At 33.4% G+C, this 22,732-nt stretch overlaps 2 protein-coding genes and 1 pseudogene across 3 annotated transcripts; 2 read left to right on the top strand and 1 right to left on the bottom strand.

Annotated features, from left to right (window-relative positions):
* Positions 1 to 377: 377 nt before the first annotated feature.
* LOC140809269 (uncharacterized) lies at positions 378 to 2,619 on the bottom strand. Of its 2 annotated transcripts, XM_073166839.1 has the most exons (4): positions 1,914 to 2,619; positions 1,595 to 1,670; positions 1,298 to 1,468; positions 378 to 660 (listed from the first exon to the last, which is right to left on the bottom strand). In XM_073166839.1, the coding sequence occupies exons 1-3, from the start codon at positions 2,508 to 2,510 to the stop codon at positions 1,299 to 1,301; spliced, it is 843 nt and encodes a 280-aa protein (XP_073022940.1). In that variant the 5' UTR covers positions 2,511 to 2,619; the 3' UTR covers positions 378 to 660; position 1,298. The 2 variants fall into 2 exon arrangements, with proteins under 2 accessions (XP_073022940.1, XP_073022941.1); XM_073166840.1 differs by lacking the exon at positions 378 to 660 and having other exon boundaries at positions 1,242 to 1,468.
* An 8,687-nt stretch (positions 2,620 to 11,306) lies between these two features.
* Positions 11,307 to 13,329, top strand: LOC140810732 (exocyst complex component EXO70H1-like; annotated as a pseudogene).
* A 722-nt stretch (positions 13,330 to 14,051) lies between these two features.
* Positions 14,052 to 16,981, top strand: LOC140810748 (ankyrin repeat-containing protein At5g02620). The gene is given in 4 exon segments (XM_073168634.1): positions 14,052 to 14,738; positions 14,741 to 14,797; positions 15,194 to 15,603; positions 15,689 to 16,981. Coding segments are annotated over 4 exon segments (1,626 nt in total). The 5' UTR covers positions 14,052 to 14,458; the 3' UTR covers positions 16,568 to 16,981.
* Positions 16,982 to 22,732: the final 5,751 nt, after the last annotated feature.

Below are 22,732 nucleotides of genomic sequence, written 5' to 3'. Positions count from 1 at the left end.
CTCGAAGGCAACTATCTCGAGGAGGATATGGCATATATAGATTAAATATATTTTTACTAAAATAAGTTTATATTTTTTTATTAAATAAAATAGTTTTTTTTTTTTTTGTAATTAGACAAAAAAATAGTATTTTTAATTTATAATAAAATATATCATTAACAATAAAACTATTAGTTATTATAAGTATAACCTTAAGCCCTTAACTTTAATAATATAAAAAATAAATATAAACACAACTCGAATATCCTTGAAATCAATGCCAATATTCAAATATATCTACATGGAACTATTTGGTGTGAGTATCGCGAACGTAATGAATCGATGATTTCAAATTCATTTTTTTAAAATCTAACATGTCTTAAATAATACGTAATACTCTCACTAATTTACTCGATATTCAGCTACGCACAAGCAGCAATCTTTCTATATGTATTCTTAAAATATTGTTACTAAATCTGGAGACACTCCACTTTAAGGAACAAAATATATATACACAAAGAAAAAAGAGAAGAAATGAATTAGCTAGTGTCTTAACGTGGCCCGTTTCCAATCCTCAATCATGTTGGAGTGCCAATCCCGCGTGCACCACTTGATTTCACGTCTTACATCATAGTCACAACGTGTCCCTCTCCATTTCCCATCTCTGTTTTAATCATGTGTCTGTGGTCCAAATAAAAATATTTCACAGCTTTTACGCATAAATTTTCTAAAAATTTACATTTTTTTACTTTCGAGATTTTGTATAATACTTTTTACTACTGTTGAAACCGACGACTAGTACCCCAAGACCGCTGGAACTCTAAATAAATATGAACCGAGTTGGGAAAATTTTAATTCAAAAAAAGAGGTAACTGCTCATCTGGAAAGGAAGCAGACAAAATGATATATTCAGACAACACACATGCATGAATCTGCAAAGAAGGGACTTTCAAAATAAAAGAGACATAATTGGGACGTGCAAAAGGCCAGCCAGGGGTGGTAGTCTGTTCCCAAGAAATTATCATATGTTAAGCAATTTAAAAGATAAAAAGTTTCTGCAACATACAATACAACCATACAAAAGCTTAGAAACCCAAGAATTTAACGTTTTACAATTCTGACATTCACAAAAAAAGTCGTGCATCAACTAATACTCTTATATTATATTTGACGAGGTATATGTCAAATTAAATCACCAATAAAACATACGTCGCATATGTCTCCCAAAGACATTGCATCTTTTTTTTTTTGTCTATTTCGACAAATATTTACGAATAGAAACTCGATTGTTTTAGCATGATAAGATAAACCGAATCACCTTATCGAAATACGCTACTAGTGAGAGCGAGTCTTGGAGACTGCGGAGATGGAGATGGCCATAATTGTGCATTTTTCACCTTGGAAATACTTGCAAGCACACCTAGGGGTGTCACGTCCCCGATTACAGTCACTTTTTTTGTCGGTAAATCGATGATAAATGATGCGACTCCTGAAATATATATATATATATATATATATATATATATATATATATATATATATATAACTAAATTGTTAAAAAAAATTAAAAGAATTTGGATATAATAACGATTGATGTCGTTTTATTGTGTCTTGCCTTCCATCTTGGAGATGTGTTTTCTCAGTTTTCCTTCACACCCCTTGCAATGAATTGACACCATCAATTCCACAACCTGCGACAAATCAAAGCTAACATTTTAATAAACTCGAACAAATATTGAAAATTTTCTGTTGAGTTTGAAATATGCAGCAAACAAGAAAATTTGGCTCCGTGCTGCTGACGAAGTATAGAGTTATAGTAATAAAATCCTAAAAACAAAAATTAACACAGGAAAACAAACAAATTAAAGAGCCAAAAATTGTGGGAATGCTGCCAGAAAAGTAATCCAGAAGGAAAATAAAAGAAAGGATCAAACCTGATGATTTGATGGGAGTACTGGTGGAGAATCAAGAACATTCATTCGACCGGTCAACTTCAAATCCAAATTCTTCTGAGGCGAAGCAGCATGTGAACTTGCAGTTGATGAAGGTCTAAAGACTGGAGATTCAGTAGAGCGGCTGGAGAAAGATCTGAAACCCGAATAACCATCCGAGTTCAACCTCTTATATTTAATATTGCAAAGATTTTCATCTCTCCGGAGCTGCCTGGAAACCATCGCACGATCCGATTCTGGTATAAAATCCAAGAAAGGTTTTTCGCTCAACAAATATCTGGAAGAGCTGGAAAGATCAGTGGCGTCCGCCGAGCTTTTTCTGCGTAAGATTTTGTCAGTTTTCTTGGCAGAACAGGAAGAAGAAGATGTGCTCTTTCTTTCGTAAAATGGTTTGATGGGATCAAGCGGTAAACGAGATGAACATGGAGCTTCATTTTTTGGAGGCTTGTGTAAGTTATTGAATCGATTCAGGTGACGATCTTTTCTTCGCAAATCTTGAGGGAGAATTGCTCTCGAGTCAGTGTTTGAACATATGGCTGTGGAAGTTGGAGAGGCACAGAAAATGTTTATCGATTTCATTTTTCACAGAGATTTTTTTGCCAAATAATGGAGCTTTGGAAGAATATTAAGGATATTTAAGGGGGAATGGAGAAGGATCTTCGCAAGGAGCCAAGTCTCCAACTCAAGAAAGTTTTTGAATTAATTTTTACTATATCATTAAAATAGAATATTTAGTACGTATATTGTGAAATGTTTTATCCGTAAGACATGTCAATCTTGTCTATATTTATAATAATAAGTAGTATTTTTGACATAAAAAATAATATTTTTCAAGATTACCCAAATAGTACACTTGTCTGACAAATTGACTCGTAACATCGTTAAAAAAAATTATGTAGATTTTTTGAGTGATCGGATTACTGTGGAGTCTCCATGTAATCAGTTTAAAAAATGGATGAGTTAAAAACTATTTTTATGATATTGTCCCGAGTATGTATTCAATTATTCATCTTTACTTATGTGGGGTTTATGATATTTGTAAATACAAATACCATTTTTTAAATAATACCTTAAATAGCATCTCATTATCAAAATGAATTCCAAATTTTTTTATGGTTAGTTGGATATCTTAGGTATGAAATTGTTGTACAAACATATATCGATTTCTAAGTTGGTAATCGATAAATTTGACTGTTCTAAATGTAAAATATATTCATTCATATATTGGTAAGATTTTGTTGATGCTTTCGTTATATTTAGATAGTGGTATTTTATCCTTTTAAAGAATCAATATTGCTAATTATTCTACAGTATACACACACACACTAACTATATTGTAACACACAATATCTATTTTCTCCGACTTCAATATTACCCAAATTTATTTATATTTAATCGCACATATTATATCATTCATTTGTGTTAACCTATTTATATTTGTATTAATCATTATTTAAATTGTATAATTCAAAAGATATTCTGAAAAATAAACACACACATGTATGGAAGATAGCCAGTTATTGTCTTTCTCTCTCTCTCTCTCTCTCTCTCTATATATATATATATATATATATATATATATATATATATATATATATATATATATATATATATATATATATATATAGATCATATATTAAAGTGTATAAAACATTTTGTTAGAGTTGTGTTTTCTTTTTCGCAAAAACTTGTGTGAGATAGTTTCACGGATCTTATTTTGTGAGACAGATCTTTTATTTAAGTCATCCATGAAAAAGTATTATTTTTTATGCTAAGAGTATTACTTTTTATTGTGAATATCGATAAAATTGACCCGTTTCAGTGATAAAAATTTGTGAGACGGCCTCACAAAGAGCCTACTCTTTCTTTTTTATGACATTTTTCTGGTGTCGAGGGAGATTAAAACAAGTCACGAATCTGCCTTTTTCCCCTGACTTTAGATGACATATGATTACCGCCACTATTAACATAAAAATTTGGTTAAAATTTTCAAACTTCGTGCTTACTTTATCGTATTATTATTGGCATATCATTTCTTAATATATACATATATATTAATTAGTTATTTAGGGCAGAGCCCACAAGAATTGACTTACAGCCGAAAGTAATCCTTTTAAGACTGCTTGTGACTTTGTTCTTTGGCCAGAGCGGAAGTATATTGTTTTGAGGAAAAGTTTTATAATTTCGGTAATGTATTTTTTGTTTTTATCATTTCGATTATTTATGTCGTCAATTTTCAGTTTCCATAGAATATATTCATTTTTTGATAATTTTAATAATTTTTTTGCAAGAGTCCTAGTGTAACACTTTAAATATCACCATTTTTGTGTCACGTTAGCGTCATACTAGAAAAAAAATTAAAAATTGAAAAAGATTCAGAGAGAGCAACGGACAAAGACTAAAAATTTGTCAAATATAATAAATATAAAGTAATAAAATTATTAAATACTGGTTTGGAGTGCACCGAGGAGGGATCATATAAGAGTCGACGTGGATGCATGTCTCAATACGACTATGAACTTATGTAGCATTGGAGCAGTTATTCGAGACAACTCAGGAACCGTGGTAGATGTTAAGTAATTTTTTATTTTTTTTAAATGAACTATAATAACATTAATTCGGGAAGTCTCGAGATACAATGTTTATAAACCACGTAGGTAGATTGTCATTAACACAACCAGAGACGGATTTATTCTAGTGCTGTACTGGGCTGTAGCTCAGCCCACTTTTTTTAGCGACGGTTGCTCAGCAACCGTCGCTAATATTTGCGACGGTTTTAGTAAAACCGTCGCCGATGTGGATCGGCGACGATTTTAATTCAAACAGTCACTATTAGCGACTGTTTTTTGAAAAACCGTTGCTAATAGCGACGGTTGTTTCAAAAACCGTCGTACATCAATGTCTTAGTCCAATCAAGTTCCGTCCATTTACAAGGATGAGACCAAATTCATCCCATATCCTCTGATCCGCCCCACCTCAATTCTACAAAATTTCTCTCCCAAGTCCCAAGCCCTTTAGCGACAGAATAGAATTGCGGACTCCCGAAGAAATCGAATTGCTCATCGGAAAGGCAACAATCCAGGTAAGAATCGGCTATACATTTTTTATTTTGTTTTTTATAGCTTCTCTGTGCGTGATTTGTGGTTTCTTGATTGTTTGTTGTTGAGTTGTTGATTGACTATTATTTGTTTATTTGTTTGATAATTATTTTATTCTTGTTTATGATTATAACTTGAACTATTTCAAAATGGAACATCAATAGAACATCATTACTGTGGGGACCCAGACGCTAATCATGTTCTTAATCATCATTGGGACTAATTAATCAATTATAAAAACAGGATCTAATTTTTTTTTTTAAATTACACAGCGGAAACGTAATGTAATTTACTCAAATTACATATTAAACATGAACATACAAATCTTGCGTTATCTACAAGAATTCAACTAGGTTCAACTACATATCAGTGCTGAATCCTATGTTGCTTCGAAGCCCGGATCTCCACGCTATCTAATCTTCTCTCATCCTCTTCTTGACCCTGATCCAGCCCCACCTGTTGTCATGCACACATACAAAACAAGACAACAGCCGGATAACTCCGGTGAGATATAAATATCCCAGTATAAACAATATAAACATACAGTCATATAAAAGCATATACGAAAGCATATAAGAATTATTCATAACATGTCTCAAATCAGAAACATAAATCCATATCAATCATTCAATCATCATGAATGGTATAAACAATGTAAATCAACATGTCATATCAAACTCAACTCAACTCAACCGACGCGTCGTCTCAGACTCGACTCAACTCTATCCTAGGGATCCCGATGTCTGGATATAGGTAATTATATCGAATCTCAGTCGATAGGAATGAATCAATCCCTAAACGGCATCGATATAATTCATATATCAGTGTCTGGGCGAATCAGCCACAGAATTGACGAATCAGTCAAGAATTAGGCGAATCAGCCAATAACCAGACGAATCAGCCTGTAATTAAGCGAATCAGCTCAAGTTTAGACGAATCAGTCAATCACCTGACGAATCAGCCGGTGACTAGGCGAATCAGCCTATAATAAGACGAATCAGTCAATAACCCGACGAATCAGCCGGTGACTAGGCGAATCAGCAGTCGTTACATGCAGTGGCTATAAATCAATAGACTACAATCATCAATCTCATCAATTACAAGAATCAATGTAATAAACTAAGTATGTGATTTAGGGAAACTCGAGTCAAACCTCACTCGAGTTGTGCAATCCCAACTCAACATTAATTTATACCTTTATCTTCCCGCTCTGACGAAGACGAAGTCTTGTATTCTGATCTGTCCATACCCAGTCTGGTAATGACAATCACATAAATACGATATCAGTATATATCTTAATTCAAAACCTGTTCTGATCAATACTCAACTCAGTATATAATCTGATCCATATCTGAACAAGGTACAATCTAATTCATATCAACAATGTCACGTTGCAATCGAAATCATTACTGAATCTGATCAATCTAATCAACTGATGTTTTAACGGCATAACAATACACTCTTGATACCCCGTCAATCTCAACATCACAGATATACTACCAGAATTCATAATCAATATCAGTACAATTCATAATCTCAATATTTGTACACTCAAAATCAATATCAACATCATTCTGATATCAAATCTCCATCAATTTCACTCTGGAATTCATAACAATTGCATAATCCGTCTATTCTTAAATCTGACTTCAATTATACAATGTCTATGGTAGCAGAAACACCATATCTGGTTTCTATTCAATTCTTACAATATCATAAATTTAAATCATGTCTAAACGTAATAAAACTTACGTCCAGATGAAGCCTGCGTTGCTAGGAACACAGTACTGAAGTCGGATTCAAGATCAGACGGACGAATTTCTCACAAAAGGCGTAAGGATTTTCTATACTCTTCCTCAGCCCTTTTCTCGATTTCTGCTCGGTTCGTTTAAAGATTAGTATGTATATATATATATATATATATATATATATATATATATATATATATTTATACAAACGTTGCATGCATTTGAGACGTGTCTCATTTTCTTGCATCTTGGTCGGCGCTCGAGCGGTAATAAATTACCGCTCGGGCGCGACCCTTTCTGCCCAAGCCTATCGAAATGTACCCTTGGCGCTCGGGCGGTCAAAAACTACCGCCCGGGCGCCAACTCTTCTGCCCGCAACGATTATTCGATAAATACCGGCGCTCGGGCGGTGTTTTTCTACCGCTCGGGCGTCACATATTCTGCCAAAAATCTTGGCTCACAATGCGACGACGCCCGGCTTCTTCATTCAAGTCCGTATAACCTCAATCATGTCAATTATCCACAAATCGTGTCCGATTAGAATAATCATCGTCAAATCATTTTGGATTAACATGATAAATTTCTCGGGCCTTACAATTACCACTTTGATGTTTTTAATGCAACAATAGATTTCATTTTGATGGAGTTAAATACTCGGTTCAATGAGTTATCGGTGGAACTTCTTTCTCTTAGTACAACTTTAGATCCTAAAAATTCATTTGACTCATTTAACAGTGATGATATTTGCAAGCTTGCGAAGAAGTTTTATCCTGGAGATTTCACAGCTCAAGAAATTGTTGCTTTAGAGCATGAATTGATACATTATAAACTTGATGTGATGCAGAATTTAAAGGTTTCTACACTTGTTGAGTTGTGTCAGCAATTGACCGAGAGTGGACGGTCAAGTGTTTATGTTATGTTGACTAGATTGATTCATCTTGTTTTGACATTACCTGTGTCTACTGCCACTACTGAGCGGGTTTTTCAGCAATGAAGCATGTGAAGACGGCTCTTCGCAATAAAATGGAGGATGACTTTCTTGGCGATTGTTTGACACTCTATATTGAACGAGATTTAGCTAAACATATTGATGTAAAATCTATTATTGATGAATTTTATGTTTTAAAATCTGATAAGGCACAACTTCGTTGAACGATATAATGTAAATTTTTTTTAATAATATATAACTTATCATATTGAGTTCAAGCCCCCCAACTTTTATTCCTGGATCCGTCCCTGAACACAACTAATTGAACTATTACAAGACAAAGCTTTGCGAGCTAAAATGTGAGCCACTTCGAGGTTCTTTTTTCGTACAAGTTGGATGGAATGAAAATTTGGAAGTTCTAACATTGATTGGATTTCCAAGACAAGAATCTCAGCAGATCCAAGATCTTCTACGTGGGAAAGTATATTTGGGGCGGAGTAATTGTTTTGATATTTTCAAAATGTGAGTCGCTAAAAAATTTCCAATGATATTTTCCATCTGTGTAATAGTAAAAATATAGTTTTACAGATGATCTATGACTATATATATACACACGATTTATAACTACTTTGTTTTTTGGGGTATATTTATTAAATTGTGACCAATGTTTCCAAAGGCAAAATTTAACCCTCCCACAGAATATATTTATTATACGAGGTGCTTGAAACGATCTTTTATTTTATAGGAGGGCTTATTCTAATTGTTTATTTTTTAAAAAAAAATCTATTAATAATAAAAACAATCACGCGTTTAAAGCAGTGGGGCATTAATTAATGGATAATCCTGAGGAACTACTTTCGCTAATCTCCAACTTTGTTTCGTATTTATTATTTATATTTTTGCTTTAACCTTTTTTATTGTACTTTATTTATTCCACCGGAAACTTTTCGTTAATATATTAGCTCTGATCATGTAAATGGATCTTCTTTCAGGTTCCTTTTACTTCTTTAATTTTTTTTTTTAGAATTTAGAACTTTAGTTTAAATTAAAATGCTTGGGTATAAATTATTGGTGCCGATATTATAATATAATGGGACGTTAATTTGAATGCTACGAAGATCTTATTGCTTGATGTTGACCATAAAATAAACTTTGTTATTTAGTTATGTGTGACCAAACACATGAATAATTATTTTTATTATTGGATCAAATATAGAGTACCAATAAATATTTTTTTAAAAAAAGCTATATTGATCAATATAAATTCTTTGGATAAGACTATGTTTAATCATGTTTTCAAGTTGAACAAAGCATGTATGATACGTTATCTCAGCTCCTAATTGATCATGAATTTACTCTTTGGATAAGATTTTTTTTAATTTTTTTGAAAAATGAGCATACGTTACTTGTGTAACTTTATATGGATGATATCATTTTTTGATCTACTAACTCTCGATTGTGTTATAAATCTGTCAAGTTGATGTATGATAAATTTAATCTAAGCATAATGACATAATTAACATTCTTCTTAGGTTTGTAAGTTAAACAAATTGAATCTGGATTCTTCACAATTTAAGTGAAAATATATACAAAAGAATTGCTGAAAAGTTTGGCATTAAAACATCATATGCTTCAACAACTCTCATGAGTTCATCACATAAATTAAACATGGATGAAGGAGGAATTTTCAGTAGAAGTAACATGTATCGATGTCAGGTTGGTTCACTATCATATCTAATTGTCGATAGATCTGATATTATATTTGTTTTATATACTTATAGAATCAGGAATAAAAAATTAGCCAAACATTGCTAAGTTTACAATCTCCATAACAAAAATAAAGAAACGAAGAATACTAGAATTATTGAGAAATTTGGAGATAAAATCTCACGCCTCCTTTTGCTTGTTATCACATGTAGATGGATGGTGGAATGATATCGAGTGCATCTATCTCTTCTTCTTGTGAATAATTGGGTCCAAAGAAAAATTTCATCAACTAAAAGAAAATCTAATGTTAAAAAGATATATAATATGTATATATATATATATATATATATATATATATATATATATATATATATATATTATATATAGTTTTTTTTAAAGAATTTTTTTTATATAGAGTAAAGCTCTATCTATTATTTATTTCTCTCAATAACAAATTATTTCTCCAAAAATTTTTCATAAGTTAAGCACCATAATTAGGACTCTAAATCTGGCATAATCTTCACGAATTTCGAATTTCACTCCTTGATATTCTTGTCAGATTCATTTGCCACAGACAACTGAGGAACTGTCACAAGGTGTGACCACGTCTTGTTCCAAGACTTCTTTTTGTTTTTGTCTTTCTTTCACATTAGCTCTATCTCGACAACTTTAAATGTGATAAAAATCACATTTTAAACTTAAATTTGCTCCAAGTTCATAAAATTTCCTTCTACAACAAAATAACATAAAAGTATATCACATGTCGGAAGTGAAAACAATAGAAAGTGTGATAACAAAAAATACAAACTATGAGTTACAATATAATTGAAAAAAGAAAGGGAATATTGTCCAAATGAACTATATATGTATCTATCTGTCGGGATTCTTTCCCAACCTAATGTAATGAAATTAATTTGTAGCTTCTAAGAATATTGTTTTATAATGTGTTTAAAACATAAAATATCATTTTAAATCATATCAACCATTCGACCAACAATCAAGTTGGTATGCAATTTGCTAACAGCCTATGTCGTTTTGCATCCCTTTTATCGATGATACTGTACCAGTTTGGTGTTTTGGACGTAGAGAAAATATTTAGTCTGGAAACAATCCATCGATTGAGTGTGCTTTCGAAGTGCTATTATTTGAATAAACTACATTTGAAAAAGAAACTCGAAGTGTTTTATTTGAAGAGAGGAAGAAGAAGTTTTGAATGTACATATAAAAAATAGTTTTATGTTTAGATTGAGTAATGGAAATAAATTATATCGTACTCCCTTTAATCATCTCACGACCATTAGTTTTTTTTTTTTTTTTTAAAAATAAAGTCCGTTATTATCACAAGTTTACAATATTTCACACATTGTTTATTTTTTCAACTTTATTTGAAACAACATATAATTTAGAATAATACAACAATTTTTTAATAGGGTAACTACTAAGTAGTCCTTGTTTAAAAAAAATGGGAAATTAAATCCGAGAAAGATGGCTCAATAATTGTGTCCGTCCCTATCCATGATTGGTGGGTATCGCATGCGATCGAGTGGCGAAGGCCGAAGGCTACCCATCATTTGCCACAGTGGAGTGGACCACAAATCCAATGCATGAAAACAAATGAGGATGTATAATTCGGGCTGGTTCGACTTCATCGGTGGGTGTGGACTCAATCACCATAAAAATACTATTTGGAAATAGGTTCAATCATGATAAAAACAAGTCACGTCATTTTTTTAATGTAATACAAGACATTAATTTACGTAGAAAAACAGATGCAACAATTTATAATTATTACATCATTTAACAAGATTATAACTTATCCTTTTATTTCGAATTTAATCTATTATTAAATCAAACAAAATATTATTTATCAATAAAATCAAATGTCCTTGTTCTTCACTGTCATTTTCACAAATTTTCTCTTTAATGTTTATGCAAGTGGAAGAAACTGGACGTTAAAAATGAATGGTTCTGAATCATCTAGGCCTCCATCTCCATTACGGTATTCTAGTGTCTCCTCTTCTTCAACGCCGTCTCGCAGCCGCCAAAGCTTCTCGGAGACGCTAATGGAGGAGGAGGAGGAGATAAACAATGCCGAAGCCATAATCAATAAAGTGAATTTGGATTTCAGCGACAACGATTATTTCTTATCGCTATTTGTGGGGGACGACAGGAAAGATGCGACCATGTTTCTTGAAGCCGTGAACAGTTTGCAGAATACGATGCATTATTATTTGAAGCAGTGTTCAAGCTCCGAGAAACTCGTTAGAGCTCAAAGCATAATGCTGGCCGCCGTGAAAAGATTGGAGAAGGAATTTTATATGATTCTGTCGGCGAATAGGAAAGTTCTGGATAAGGATTCTATTCTGGGTTCGTCGTCCCCGCTGGTTTCACCTACGTCCAGCTCCAGCACTTCGGGATTTACCAAAGATGATAGAGTTCCCGGGAATTTCATCTCGACTTCTGGGATTGCTATGGCGGATTTGAAGAACATCGCAGATACAATGATTGGTTCTGGTTATGGAAAAGAATGCGTCCGCGTATACAAAATTAGCAGAAAATCGATCATTGATGAGACTTTGTACCATTTAGGGGTTCAAAATCTAAACGATTCTCAAATACAGAAAATGGATTGGAAAATAGTTGACTCGAAGATCAAGAACTGGTTGCACGCAGTTACTATCGCCGTAAAAACTCTCTTTTACGGTGAAAGAATCCTCTGTGATTACGTTTTCTCTTCCTCCGAAAGTATCGCGGAGTCATGCTTCACCGAGATTTCTAAAGACGCGGCTGTAAATTTATTTAGTTTTCCTGAATTTGTAGCGAAAAGCAAGAAAAATCTGTCACCGGAGAAAATATTCCGGGCTCTGGATCTTTACGAGGCTGTCTCCAAGCTGTGGCCGGAGACCGAATCAATTTTCTCCTACGGCTCTCTGTCTCCGGTGCGGTCTCAGGCGGTGGCCGCGCAGGTGAAACTCGGCGAAGCTGTGAGAATAATGTTGAACCAATTCGAGACGGCGATCCAAAAGGACTCCTCGAAATCAGCTTCAGGAGGTGGCGTACATCCGCTTACCCGGTACGTGATGAATTTCCTCGTATTCATCGGCGATTACAGCGGCGCAGTCGCTGACATAGTGGCGGACTGGCCTGTGAACATCCCGACTCAGTTGCCGGAATCTTATTTCTCCATCACCACCGCATCCGAGAACCCATCATCGGCGGCAATTACCCAACGCCTCGCGTGGCTCATACTCGTCCTCCTCTGCAAGCTCGACACAAAGGCGGCACTGTACAATGAAGTCGCATTATCGTAGTTGTTCCTTGCGAACAACTTAAACTACGTCGTTTCGAAGGTCCGGAACTCCAATCTGGGGGTCTTGATGGGACACGAATGGATCTCGAACAACGGGTCGAAAGTGAAACAGTACGTAGCTAACTACGAGAAAATGGCGTGGAGTAAAGTAACATCGGCTTTGCCCGAAGATCCTACGGCTGAGATTCCTCCAGAGGAAGCCGTCGAATGCTTCAGAAGATTCAATCTGGGCTTCGAAGAGGAATGTATGAAGCAGAAATCGTGGGTCGTACCCGACCCGGAAATCCGAGAAGACGTCCGGATCTCACTAACGAGAAAGATTGTCCCCGCTTATCACGTGATGTACTACAAACATAGAGGGGGCTACGAAATGGAGTCAATTATCAGATTTGTCCCTGAAGATTTGGATAATTGCTTGTCGAATCTCTTTTCAGCTACTCCAGAGTCCAGATAGTAGCAATACGTCGTCGTACGATGAGTCTGCCGGTCGTCACCTCACCGTTGATAGCCAATGCGGGCATTATTGATCTCCTATTATTTTATTTTTTGTTGTTGATTAAAAATTAGAATAACGCATATAATAATTAATTAAGACTAGTTAGAATTATTTCTTCCTATTTATTTTTATCTGCAGAATAATTGAATTACTAATTTCATTAATATATTAACACACCGCTTGATGTTGACGATTAACACTGACCGATTAATATTTTTGTTTTGTTCAATATTTAATATTATTCATCATTATCTTATTAAAATATATTTCATAACTATATCTTAATATATGGAAAAAATTCAATATTCCGTTCATTATATTCTAAAGTTCATTATCACTTTTTTTACGGATTTTTATCCGTAAGATGTGTCAACTCTGCTTATATTTATGGCAAAAAGTAATTCTGTTGAAATAAAAAATAATATTTTCATATGGACTTAAATAAAATATTTGTCTGATAAAATTGACCAATAAAATCGTATGACACTAATTTTTATGTTTTTATTTACTAGAAGATGTATCTAAACATGACTCACAATGTATATGTGTACGCAACATAAGCCATTGATATGTTTTGTGGCATCCATGTGGCTTTAGTGGCTCCATTCTCTGAACCACTACTATTTTTTTTCCTTCCATATGTTAACGAAGTTCTTAAATCCCTATTTTCCTCTCTTTTAATGCCAACTAAATATTACTATTTTTCTTGATCCTCTTGATTGACATAAAAAAGACTTTTGGTTTTTAAAAGAGGGAGGACAAAATGTTCCTCTTTCTTGGCGAACCAACGTAAGTTTTTTTTCTTTTACTGATTCCCCTTCCAATAATTGTATTTTCGTTGGTAAAATAAGATGGCATCCACGTTGATGCATTGAAGAGAAATTTGGATTCAGCAAAATGAATGGAACATGTTCTTGATGGGTCCTGTTGAGATGATTATTATAAATATCTCAAGGGGACAAAAAACAAATGTGTTGTGTTAGTTTAAGAACCTTGATGTTTGGGACCAATTGTTGAACTGTTTTATTGTTCTGGGCAGGTGATATAATTGACTTCAACCGACAAGAATGTATAATTTTCAATGTTTTGTTCAAGTTCCCTACGTTGATGAAAGAAATAGGTGGTAGAATGCATGTGTTGATTTGGGTATTTGAGGGGAGGAAGAAAAGGCTTTTAAGTTCTTGATTAGCGTCAGTTTCTTGTCTGAGAGGACAATTCTCAGGCTACAGTACTCTATAAAATGGAGGCATCATCGGCTGCACAGCCGCCTACGACGCCCCGCAAGAAGATGGTGAAACAATTGACAGGAAAACGAGACGATACAGCTTTGCATTCTGCTGCTAGATCCGGGAATATTGTTGCCATTATAGAAATAATCGATGAATCTGGAGAAGATGAATTGGCAGACTTGTTGTCCAAAGAGAATTCGGCTGGGGAAACAGCTTTATATATAGCTGCAGAATATGGCTATTTCGAGGTGGTGAGGGAAATGATCAAGCATTATGATTTGGCGACTGCTGGATTAAAGCAAAGAATGGTTTTGATGCGCTTCATATTGCGGCGAAACAGGGGGATTTGGGTATTTTTCTTTATACAAACTCGTTTTCTTGGCTGTTTATTTTACTATTCTTTGTCATGCTCACCGAAGCATAACTATATAGCTAACCAGTACAGAAAGAGGTTGGAGATCGGTTCGAAGTTGAACTTGAATAGTTATGTTTAAACTTGCTCCATGGAGTAAAGATCAAGCTATGATTTGATCTTGAGACCTTGCTTAAGTTCAAGTTATAAATTTATAAAATAATAATGTGTGCGTTAAGGCTTGTAAGCAGTTCCCAAGTTAATGAATAAACTAGCTAATTTTGATTCAAGTTCAGCTCAAATTGTTTATGTTAGTGATTCCACAAAACGGCTACCTGTTTGCACCTCTGCACTCAGTCCTTGAATTTAAGGAGATCTATTTTTTATTCTCCAGAAGTCGTGAAGGTGCTAATGGAAGCCCATCCAGAGCTTACAATGACTGTAGATGCATCAAACACCACAGCTCTTCATACAGCAGCCACTCAAGGACATATAGAGGTCGTGAACTATCTTCTGGAGGCAGAGAGCAGCCTGGCCACCATTGCAAAGAGTAATGGAAAAACAGCCCTCCATTCTGCAGCAAGAAATGGACATTTAAAAGTTTTGAAAGCCCTTTTGAATAATGACCCGCAGATTGGGTTTCGTTCGGATAAAAAGGGGCAAACAGCTCTTCACATGGCTGTTAAAGGCCAAAACCTTGAGGCGGTTGAAGAATTAATCAGAATGGATCCTTCGACGATTAACATTGTGGATACTAAGGGCAACACTGCACTGCATATTGCAACCCGAAAAGGCAGGTCTCAGGTGAAGTTATTTTCATTCTTGATATTCATAAATGAATTTAGATTCTTATAGGGACTGTTAGACACATGAAGTCCGTTTTTTGCAGATTGTAAAGATGCTGCTAGGCCAAAATGTATTGGATACAACAGTCGTAAACCGGTCTAATGAAACAGCCTTGGACACTGCCGAAAAAATGGTGCATTCTGATATTACAGCCATTTTGCAAGAACATGGAGTTCCAAGTGCCAGAGAAATCAAACCTCATTTAAGCAATCCAGCTCGGGAGCTAAAACAAACTGTGAGCGACATAAAACACGAGGTTCACCACCAATTAGAACATACACGCCAAACAAGAGAGCGTGTCCATGGCATTGCCAAGCGTCTTAACAAAATGCACGCTGAGGGGCTCAACAACGCAATCAATTCCTCGACAGTCGTGGCTGTTCTAATCGCCACTGTAGCGTTTGCAGCTATTTTCACAGTTCCTGGACAGTATGTGGACGACCCTCAGAATATACCACCTGGGATGTCTTTGGGAGAAGCAAGAATAGCACCAAAGATCCCGTTTCTAATATTCTTTGTCTTTGACTCAATCGCCCTGTTCATTTCCTTGGCAGTCGTGGTCGTGCAAACCTCAGTTGTTGTTATAGAAAGGAAGGCAAAGAAACAGTTGATGGCTATAATAAACAAGCTGATGTGGCTGGCTTGTGTTCTCGTCTCGGTGGCCTATTTAGCCCTGGCTTTCGTTGTCGTAGGCAAGCAAGAGATGTGGATGGCGATTTGTGTGACAATCATAGGAACCACAATATTATCGACAACAATTGGTACAATGTGTTATTGGGTAATTAAGCATCGAATCGAGTCCAAGAACAATAGTAACATCAGCAAGAATTCATTGGCAAGTAGATCAAGATCATGGTCAGTCTCAGTACTATCAGATGCAGAGGTTTTGAACGCCGACTTCAAGAAAATGTACGCAATATGAAAGATGAAACAACCAAAGGTGAATCCTGCCAGGCTGATCATCCCCTCGAATAACTTTAATAAACTTACGTCAGACTTCTCTAAAAAACTGAAGTTTAGTTGTTCGTTCTCTCCCGAATTCCGGGATCCTGGAGAAAGTTACCCTCAATCGAGCCAAATGAAACCATTGTACATGTTCCATAGCCCCACAAACCACGCTCCAGACAAATTCTCTCTTTTTTTTGGGTTTGGGACGGGTAAATCCAAGAAAACTTGAAGTGCGCAGTTTTTTCAAGTTTTGCCAACCTGCGCTACATGTTCAGTTTCTTGATCAATTGACACAAAACAAGTAAATATAGAATCTTTCTTGGTTATTTTCCTTCTTGTAATATATAAATCATATTATTTAATCTAGACAACTGCCTTTAGTTGGCCATATTGAGCAAGCCAACAAAATGCCAAACGTGATCAAATGTATTTTTCCACCTTTCAAGGAGCCTATCATACAAATGATTTCCTCTCCAGAAAACTTCAAGCATACGCGACAACAAAAGAATGTCATACCAGTAAGTATATCATACACCTTTTGCAGAGTTTATAATGAAAAAGATATTGAATTTCACCTGTAACTTTTCATAAATTACAAGCAATGTTAAGGATCTTTCCTCAACTAAACAAAATTGCATCCTATTACACATTGAAGAAAAAAGACTTCTAATAAAAATGTAGCCTAATAGGTCTCTTGTGAGATGATCTTACGAATCTTTATACATGTTAATCTTACAAATATTCACAATAAAAAGTAATACTCTCAGCATACAAAGAAATATTTTTTCATGGACGACACAAATAAGAGATCCGTCTCACAAAATACGACCAATGAGACTATCTCACACAAGTTTTTGCCAAGAGTAATTGGTATACTGTCGTATCTCCTGTCCCCGACTATTTGAGCCCGAAGGAGGGCAAACGTTGCCCGCTTGACACAAGGCAGTATTCCCAGTCAGTCTGCAAAATTTAGGGAACAAATCAGCAAACTTATGTGATATATCTAATCTAATCTAAATTTTCTATATAAAATCATGAATAAGAATATCAATTGTGTATTTATTTTGTACCCTTGATATTTTAAAATTTATGATATTGTTCATTGATAATTGGTATTTTGTCATTTGGTATTCCCATAATTTTTATGGCTTATTTTGAGTTCATTGATTATTTGTATTATGTACATTGGTATTCCGTCTTTTGGTATTCCAGATAACTTCAATGGTTTAACCATAGTATTATAATTATTATTAACTATTATTTAATATTCAAAATTGTATTACTATTTTAATTATCATAATAAATGCATATTTATGTTATTATCAAATTTTAATTATTTTTTATAATATTAATCGACTTTTTTAGTTGTTTTCGGAAATTGAAATTAATGAAAATTTAATAATTAATAAAATATTTTAATTTTATTTATAATTTTTTAAATAAATTAATACTAAAAATTTTATTTATTTATTCAATCATTTAAAATGTATTACTAATTAATATATGATGAGAACATTTCAGTAATCATAATATAATTAACAAAAATAATCAAACAAGTTAAAATTGTGTCAAACACCATATAATTTATCATAATGTGTTATTTATCCTTAATTTTTATTTTATAATCACTCTTATTATATATCATTTAATTATCCTATCACACGAACCAAACGATGCCTAAATATGCTCATCACATACGACATCGAGCCATTGGATTAATCTTTTTGAGTACATGGTGTGTGAAATTTTGATTGTTTAAGACTAGAAAAAATAAATCGGAAAAAGGTGAAAGTTTTTGGTAGTTTATTTTGTTTTTTGACATTGGCATATATTTTAGGTTTCGATTAACGATAGAAATAATAATAATCAAAACTATTTAGTAAATTTATAATGGTCAGACACCATTTTTGAATTGTTCAAGAAACGGATACAAATTAAAATAATTTGAGATAAATAGGTTGAAAAATTAATTTCATGTCTTAAAATTTTAGAACATAGAGGTCACATGATGATGAATATGGTTGGTGGACAATATAGCAAAATTTATCAAACTGGCCTAGATTGGGTCATGTGAACCGAAAAAATTGGTCTGTTAATCAACCCAGGTCCAGATGCAGCCGGATCAAAGAACCCGAGTAAATCGGGCCGGGTTTCGAATGAATGAGTTTTAAAATTTTGCACGATTGGTTGGAAAGGATGAAAATTAGTAAAACTGTGCTCCTAATGCTACACGAATCAATCATTTAACCCAATAAAATCGGGTTTAAAAATTCACTCATTATCTAAATAATAATTAAAAATTATATAAAAATAATCACAATTTTCAGCCTAAGTATTCATATATGTAACTAAGAGCCCGTTTGGTATCAAAAGTTTTTTGATTAAAAAAGTGATTTTTTAAGTTGGCTTTTAAAAGTGCTTTTTTAAGTAAAAGTTGTGTTAATATTGTGTTTGAATGAATAGATAAAAAGCACTTTTTAAATTAATAAATATGTTTGGATCATAGTTCTTCTGAAATTTATTCCAACAAACTGATGAGAATCATCAAGAGAAACAAACTTGGACAGTGTATAATTGCCTTCTTTATTAATCTTGCCTACATCAAATTTCGCATCTCAAGAAACGACCTCTCCAGTAGTTTAGATAATCCAGTTTTCACAATCTCCATGAGGTCAAACAATGCTGATTGCAACTAGTGCTTTGTTAGCCAACAAAGCAATTAATTCACACCATAGACATAGAAGTTCAACAAAAAATTTTCGAGTTTTAATCCTTTCTAGGACATCCGATGGATACAGAAAAATATTGTGCAATGAATTTTAATGAAAACAGGAATCCATTTTACTTTTGCGCCATAAACACCCATGAAATTTATGTGAATATGCATTGTGTAAAGTATAAACAGGATGTCACTGTTATCTGGATTTGGTTTTTATGACATTCTTAAACAGCTAGTGCAGTTCTGTGAGTATAGATTCTGCAGCGAAAAAAAAAGCAAAAAAACATGAACGAACAAAAACCTCGACGGAAAAAAAAATTGTATCTTGTAGAAGAATGGAGAAAATATTGAGAGGAGGCTACTAGTGTGGATGTTTTTTTCAGGTTATGAAAAAAGCTAGTGAAAAAAGCTCTAAAATAGGACTTTTAAAAAAGCTCTAATTTCAACTTAAATAAGTGCTTTTTTAAGCACTAAAAGCCCACCCAAACAAGTTAAAAATTAAAAAAGCACTTTTTTTTAAAAAAAAAAACATTTTTTTAATTGTAGCTTCTTATACCAAACGGGCTCTAAATCTTTAAAATAATTACCCATACATAACCAAATGTGCACAAACTCACGCGTATATCTATCAAGTGTAAAATCCTTGTGGCGTTGTTAGACCAATTAAAGTTAACAAAATTGTCATAACAACTTAGAAAATTAATATTTTTCATTAATAAAAATAACATAAAAGCTTATTATATATTATTCACTTTAATCTAAGTCATATAATATTAAAATTTTAAATTATTATAAAAATATATATACTTCATCTCACATTATAAGACAATATCAGATCGGAGATTGACTTACATAGATGAATAAACGATCTCAACAAATTCGCAAATTAATCTGGTGGGTTAGCAACGGTGATTTGTAATTCTTATCGGTTGAGCATCATTAAACCAGTAATTGGGTACTGCACGTAAATAGACTCGCTGAATTACTTGAACAACATAAAGACAATGCTAAATAACATTTAGACTACTATTGGTAAGTACACAGAACAATTGTTTATAGATGTTCCGAGATTTGAACAACGGTTATATCACCACTTATTTTACTCAGCAATATTTCACTAGTAGACCCTTTAACATGAATTTCTCACCCTCCCACTATATCTTCTTCAGTTCAAGGCAAGCTAGACTAAATCTCATTATATTGTTATCATCAATCATAACAAACTAGTTGATACCTAGCATGAGAGTCATCAAGAATTTAACTAAAAGTAAATTTAGCAGAAGCATAGTTCAGAAGACCTTCCACGCTTATTTCAGAAGACAACTTCTCAGTTCTATAGGTCTACCAATTTCGATTTAAGAAGCCTTCGCTGCTGAACTTTGAACTTTTTCATATTTAGAAAAACTAGACCATCAGCAAATCATACAACTGAGAGAATGTTTTGAGCATAAATACAAATTTATTATGATTGTTTTATATCAGTACTCCAGTTATTTATTGTCATATTCTATTTTTGGAAAAATACAAATGCCACTTGGATTTTAGTATTATTTTTGGTATGGTTACCAACACGGCCGATTTTATCTATTTAAATCTAAACGTTTCAATTTCTCTAGGTGTGAGTGTTTGTAGCTGACAGAAATAATATTTTTGTACAAATTTTATTCAATTGTGTTTAAGTTGTGTACTGAGAATATTAATAAGGCAGATGATAAGTCCTACTAAAGTGGGTAGTTGCAATTTTTGTAATTATCGAAGTATTTTAGTTGTTAGCATTCTATTCATCTACTGATTTTTGGTCCGTTGATTTTGACAAAGCTTTTGGTTCGCTGAGCCTGGTGGACAATTTTCACACTTTATTTGATAAGTTGTCGGCTGATATCGGTAGTTCGTGATTTGATCTTGACTGCAAAAAACGGTTGTGATATCTGAAGATTTATAAGAAGAAAATTGTCCAAGGTGTTTACTCGCCCCCTCTAAATACCTCCACCGATCCTAACATATGGATTATATGCAGTGTGTTGATGCAAAAAAAAAAAAGAGAAGAGAAGATCAAAGAAAAATAGATGAAGATCATAGAAGAAGAGCAACAGAAGAGGTGGGAAGAAGGCAAAAGGAAGAAAGTCCATGAACACTATAAAAATAGAGGTAGTTGGTGGAGGCAAAGCAGTGGAAGTGGATCTTATCAGCCCTCAGTCCCTATCCCTCGCATACTCAACATAAGAGATTTAGACAGGGAAACAAGTGTACTATGATTTTATTTTATGTTAATCTTTGTTATTATGTAATTTTATTTTCTTAATGAAATACATTATTTTTTTATAAATTTTGTTGAGTTGTATTTTCATAATTCTTTGAGTTTTATCAGCTTAGTTTTGTTATCATAAAAAATAGAGAAATTATTATATTGAACATTCTTAAGGTTCGTTGATAGCAAACATTATTGTTTTTATGTCGATTATCAGTACAAGTTGAACTTTGAAACAAAAGTTAACATTGGAAAGAACTCAACTATTTAAAACATTATTCAAGACTGAAGATATTACGAAAGCTTTTATAATATGCTTCTATCAAGATCTCAAATATTCTTAATATTTCTATCATCAAGTTTATCATCTTATACAATGATTACTTCGTGCTTCTATATCAACTCAAGATGTTCAAGCTATTTGTCGGATAATTGTTTTATGTTGTTTGGACTTAGGGTTCTAAAAGAAGCTCACTTGTATTTGTTGTTGAGAAGTGTACTAGAAGTTTCAGTTTAGGCACCGGATAAGTCTTAATTGAAGTAGGTTGTTGCAAGTTGTTTTAAAATCAAAGTTTTCCAGTAAATTTCTTCCTTAAGTGGACTGGATAAGTTTTAATTGAATTAGGTTGTTACAAGTTGTTGTAAAATCAAATTTTTCCAATGAATTCCTTTTTGAATGGAAGAATGAGATATGTAGAAGGATTGTGTTTTCGAACTTCTATATATCTCATGTTAACTTATGAATAATTTTATTTGTCTACTTTGGTTCATTAATCTATTTTAATTTTTTTAAAATCATCTAAGTGAATATACAATAGCTCACTAATTCATTCGACCCCTTTCATACTTTGAAAAACCATTTTCTTCTGACTAATTGTGTGTAGCTTGTTGAGAAACAAACATTAAGGGCAAACAACTATTAATAAAAGCTTTAGTTTAATAGAATTTTTTAAAAATATTTTATTCACCATCTCTAAATCGTGAGTTATGATATGTTGCATACTTATGTGAGCACCGATGATGTGTCATTCAACCATTGGATGCACAATTTTTCTATATTTCATCACATTCAATGGGTGAGTGACACCTCATCGGTGATCACATAAATATGCACGGTAGGTGTGCAGCATGTGGATTGATTCATCATTATTTAATTTAATCCTGTATGATAT

Source organism: Primulina eburnea, chromosome 13, assembly GCF_022965805.1.
Source record: "Primulina eburnea isolate SZY01 chromosome 13, ASM2296580v1, whole genome shotgun sequence".
In the NCBI taxonomy this organism is placed as follows: Eukaryota; Viridiplantae; Streptophyta; class Magnoliopsida; order Lamiales; family Gesneriaceae; genus Primulina; species Primulina eburnea.
The sequence above is the reverse complement of the archived record's forward strand: the minus strand, read 5'-3'. Positions and strand labels throughout refer to the sequence as shown.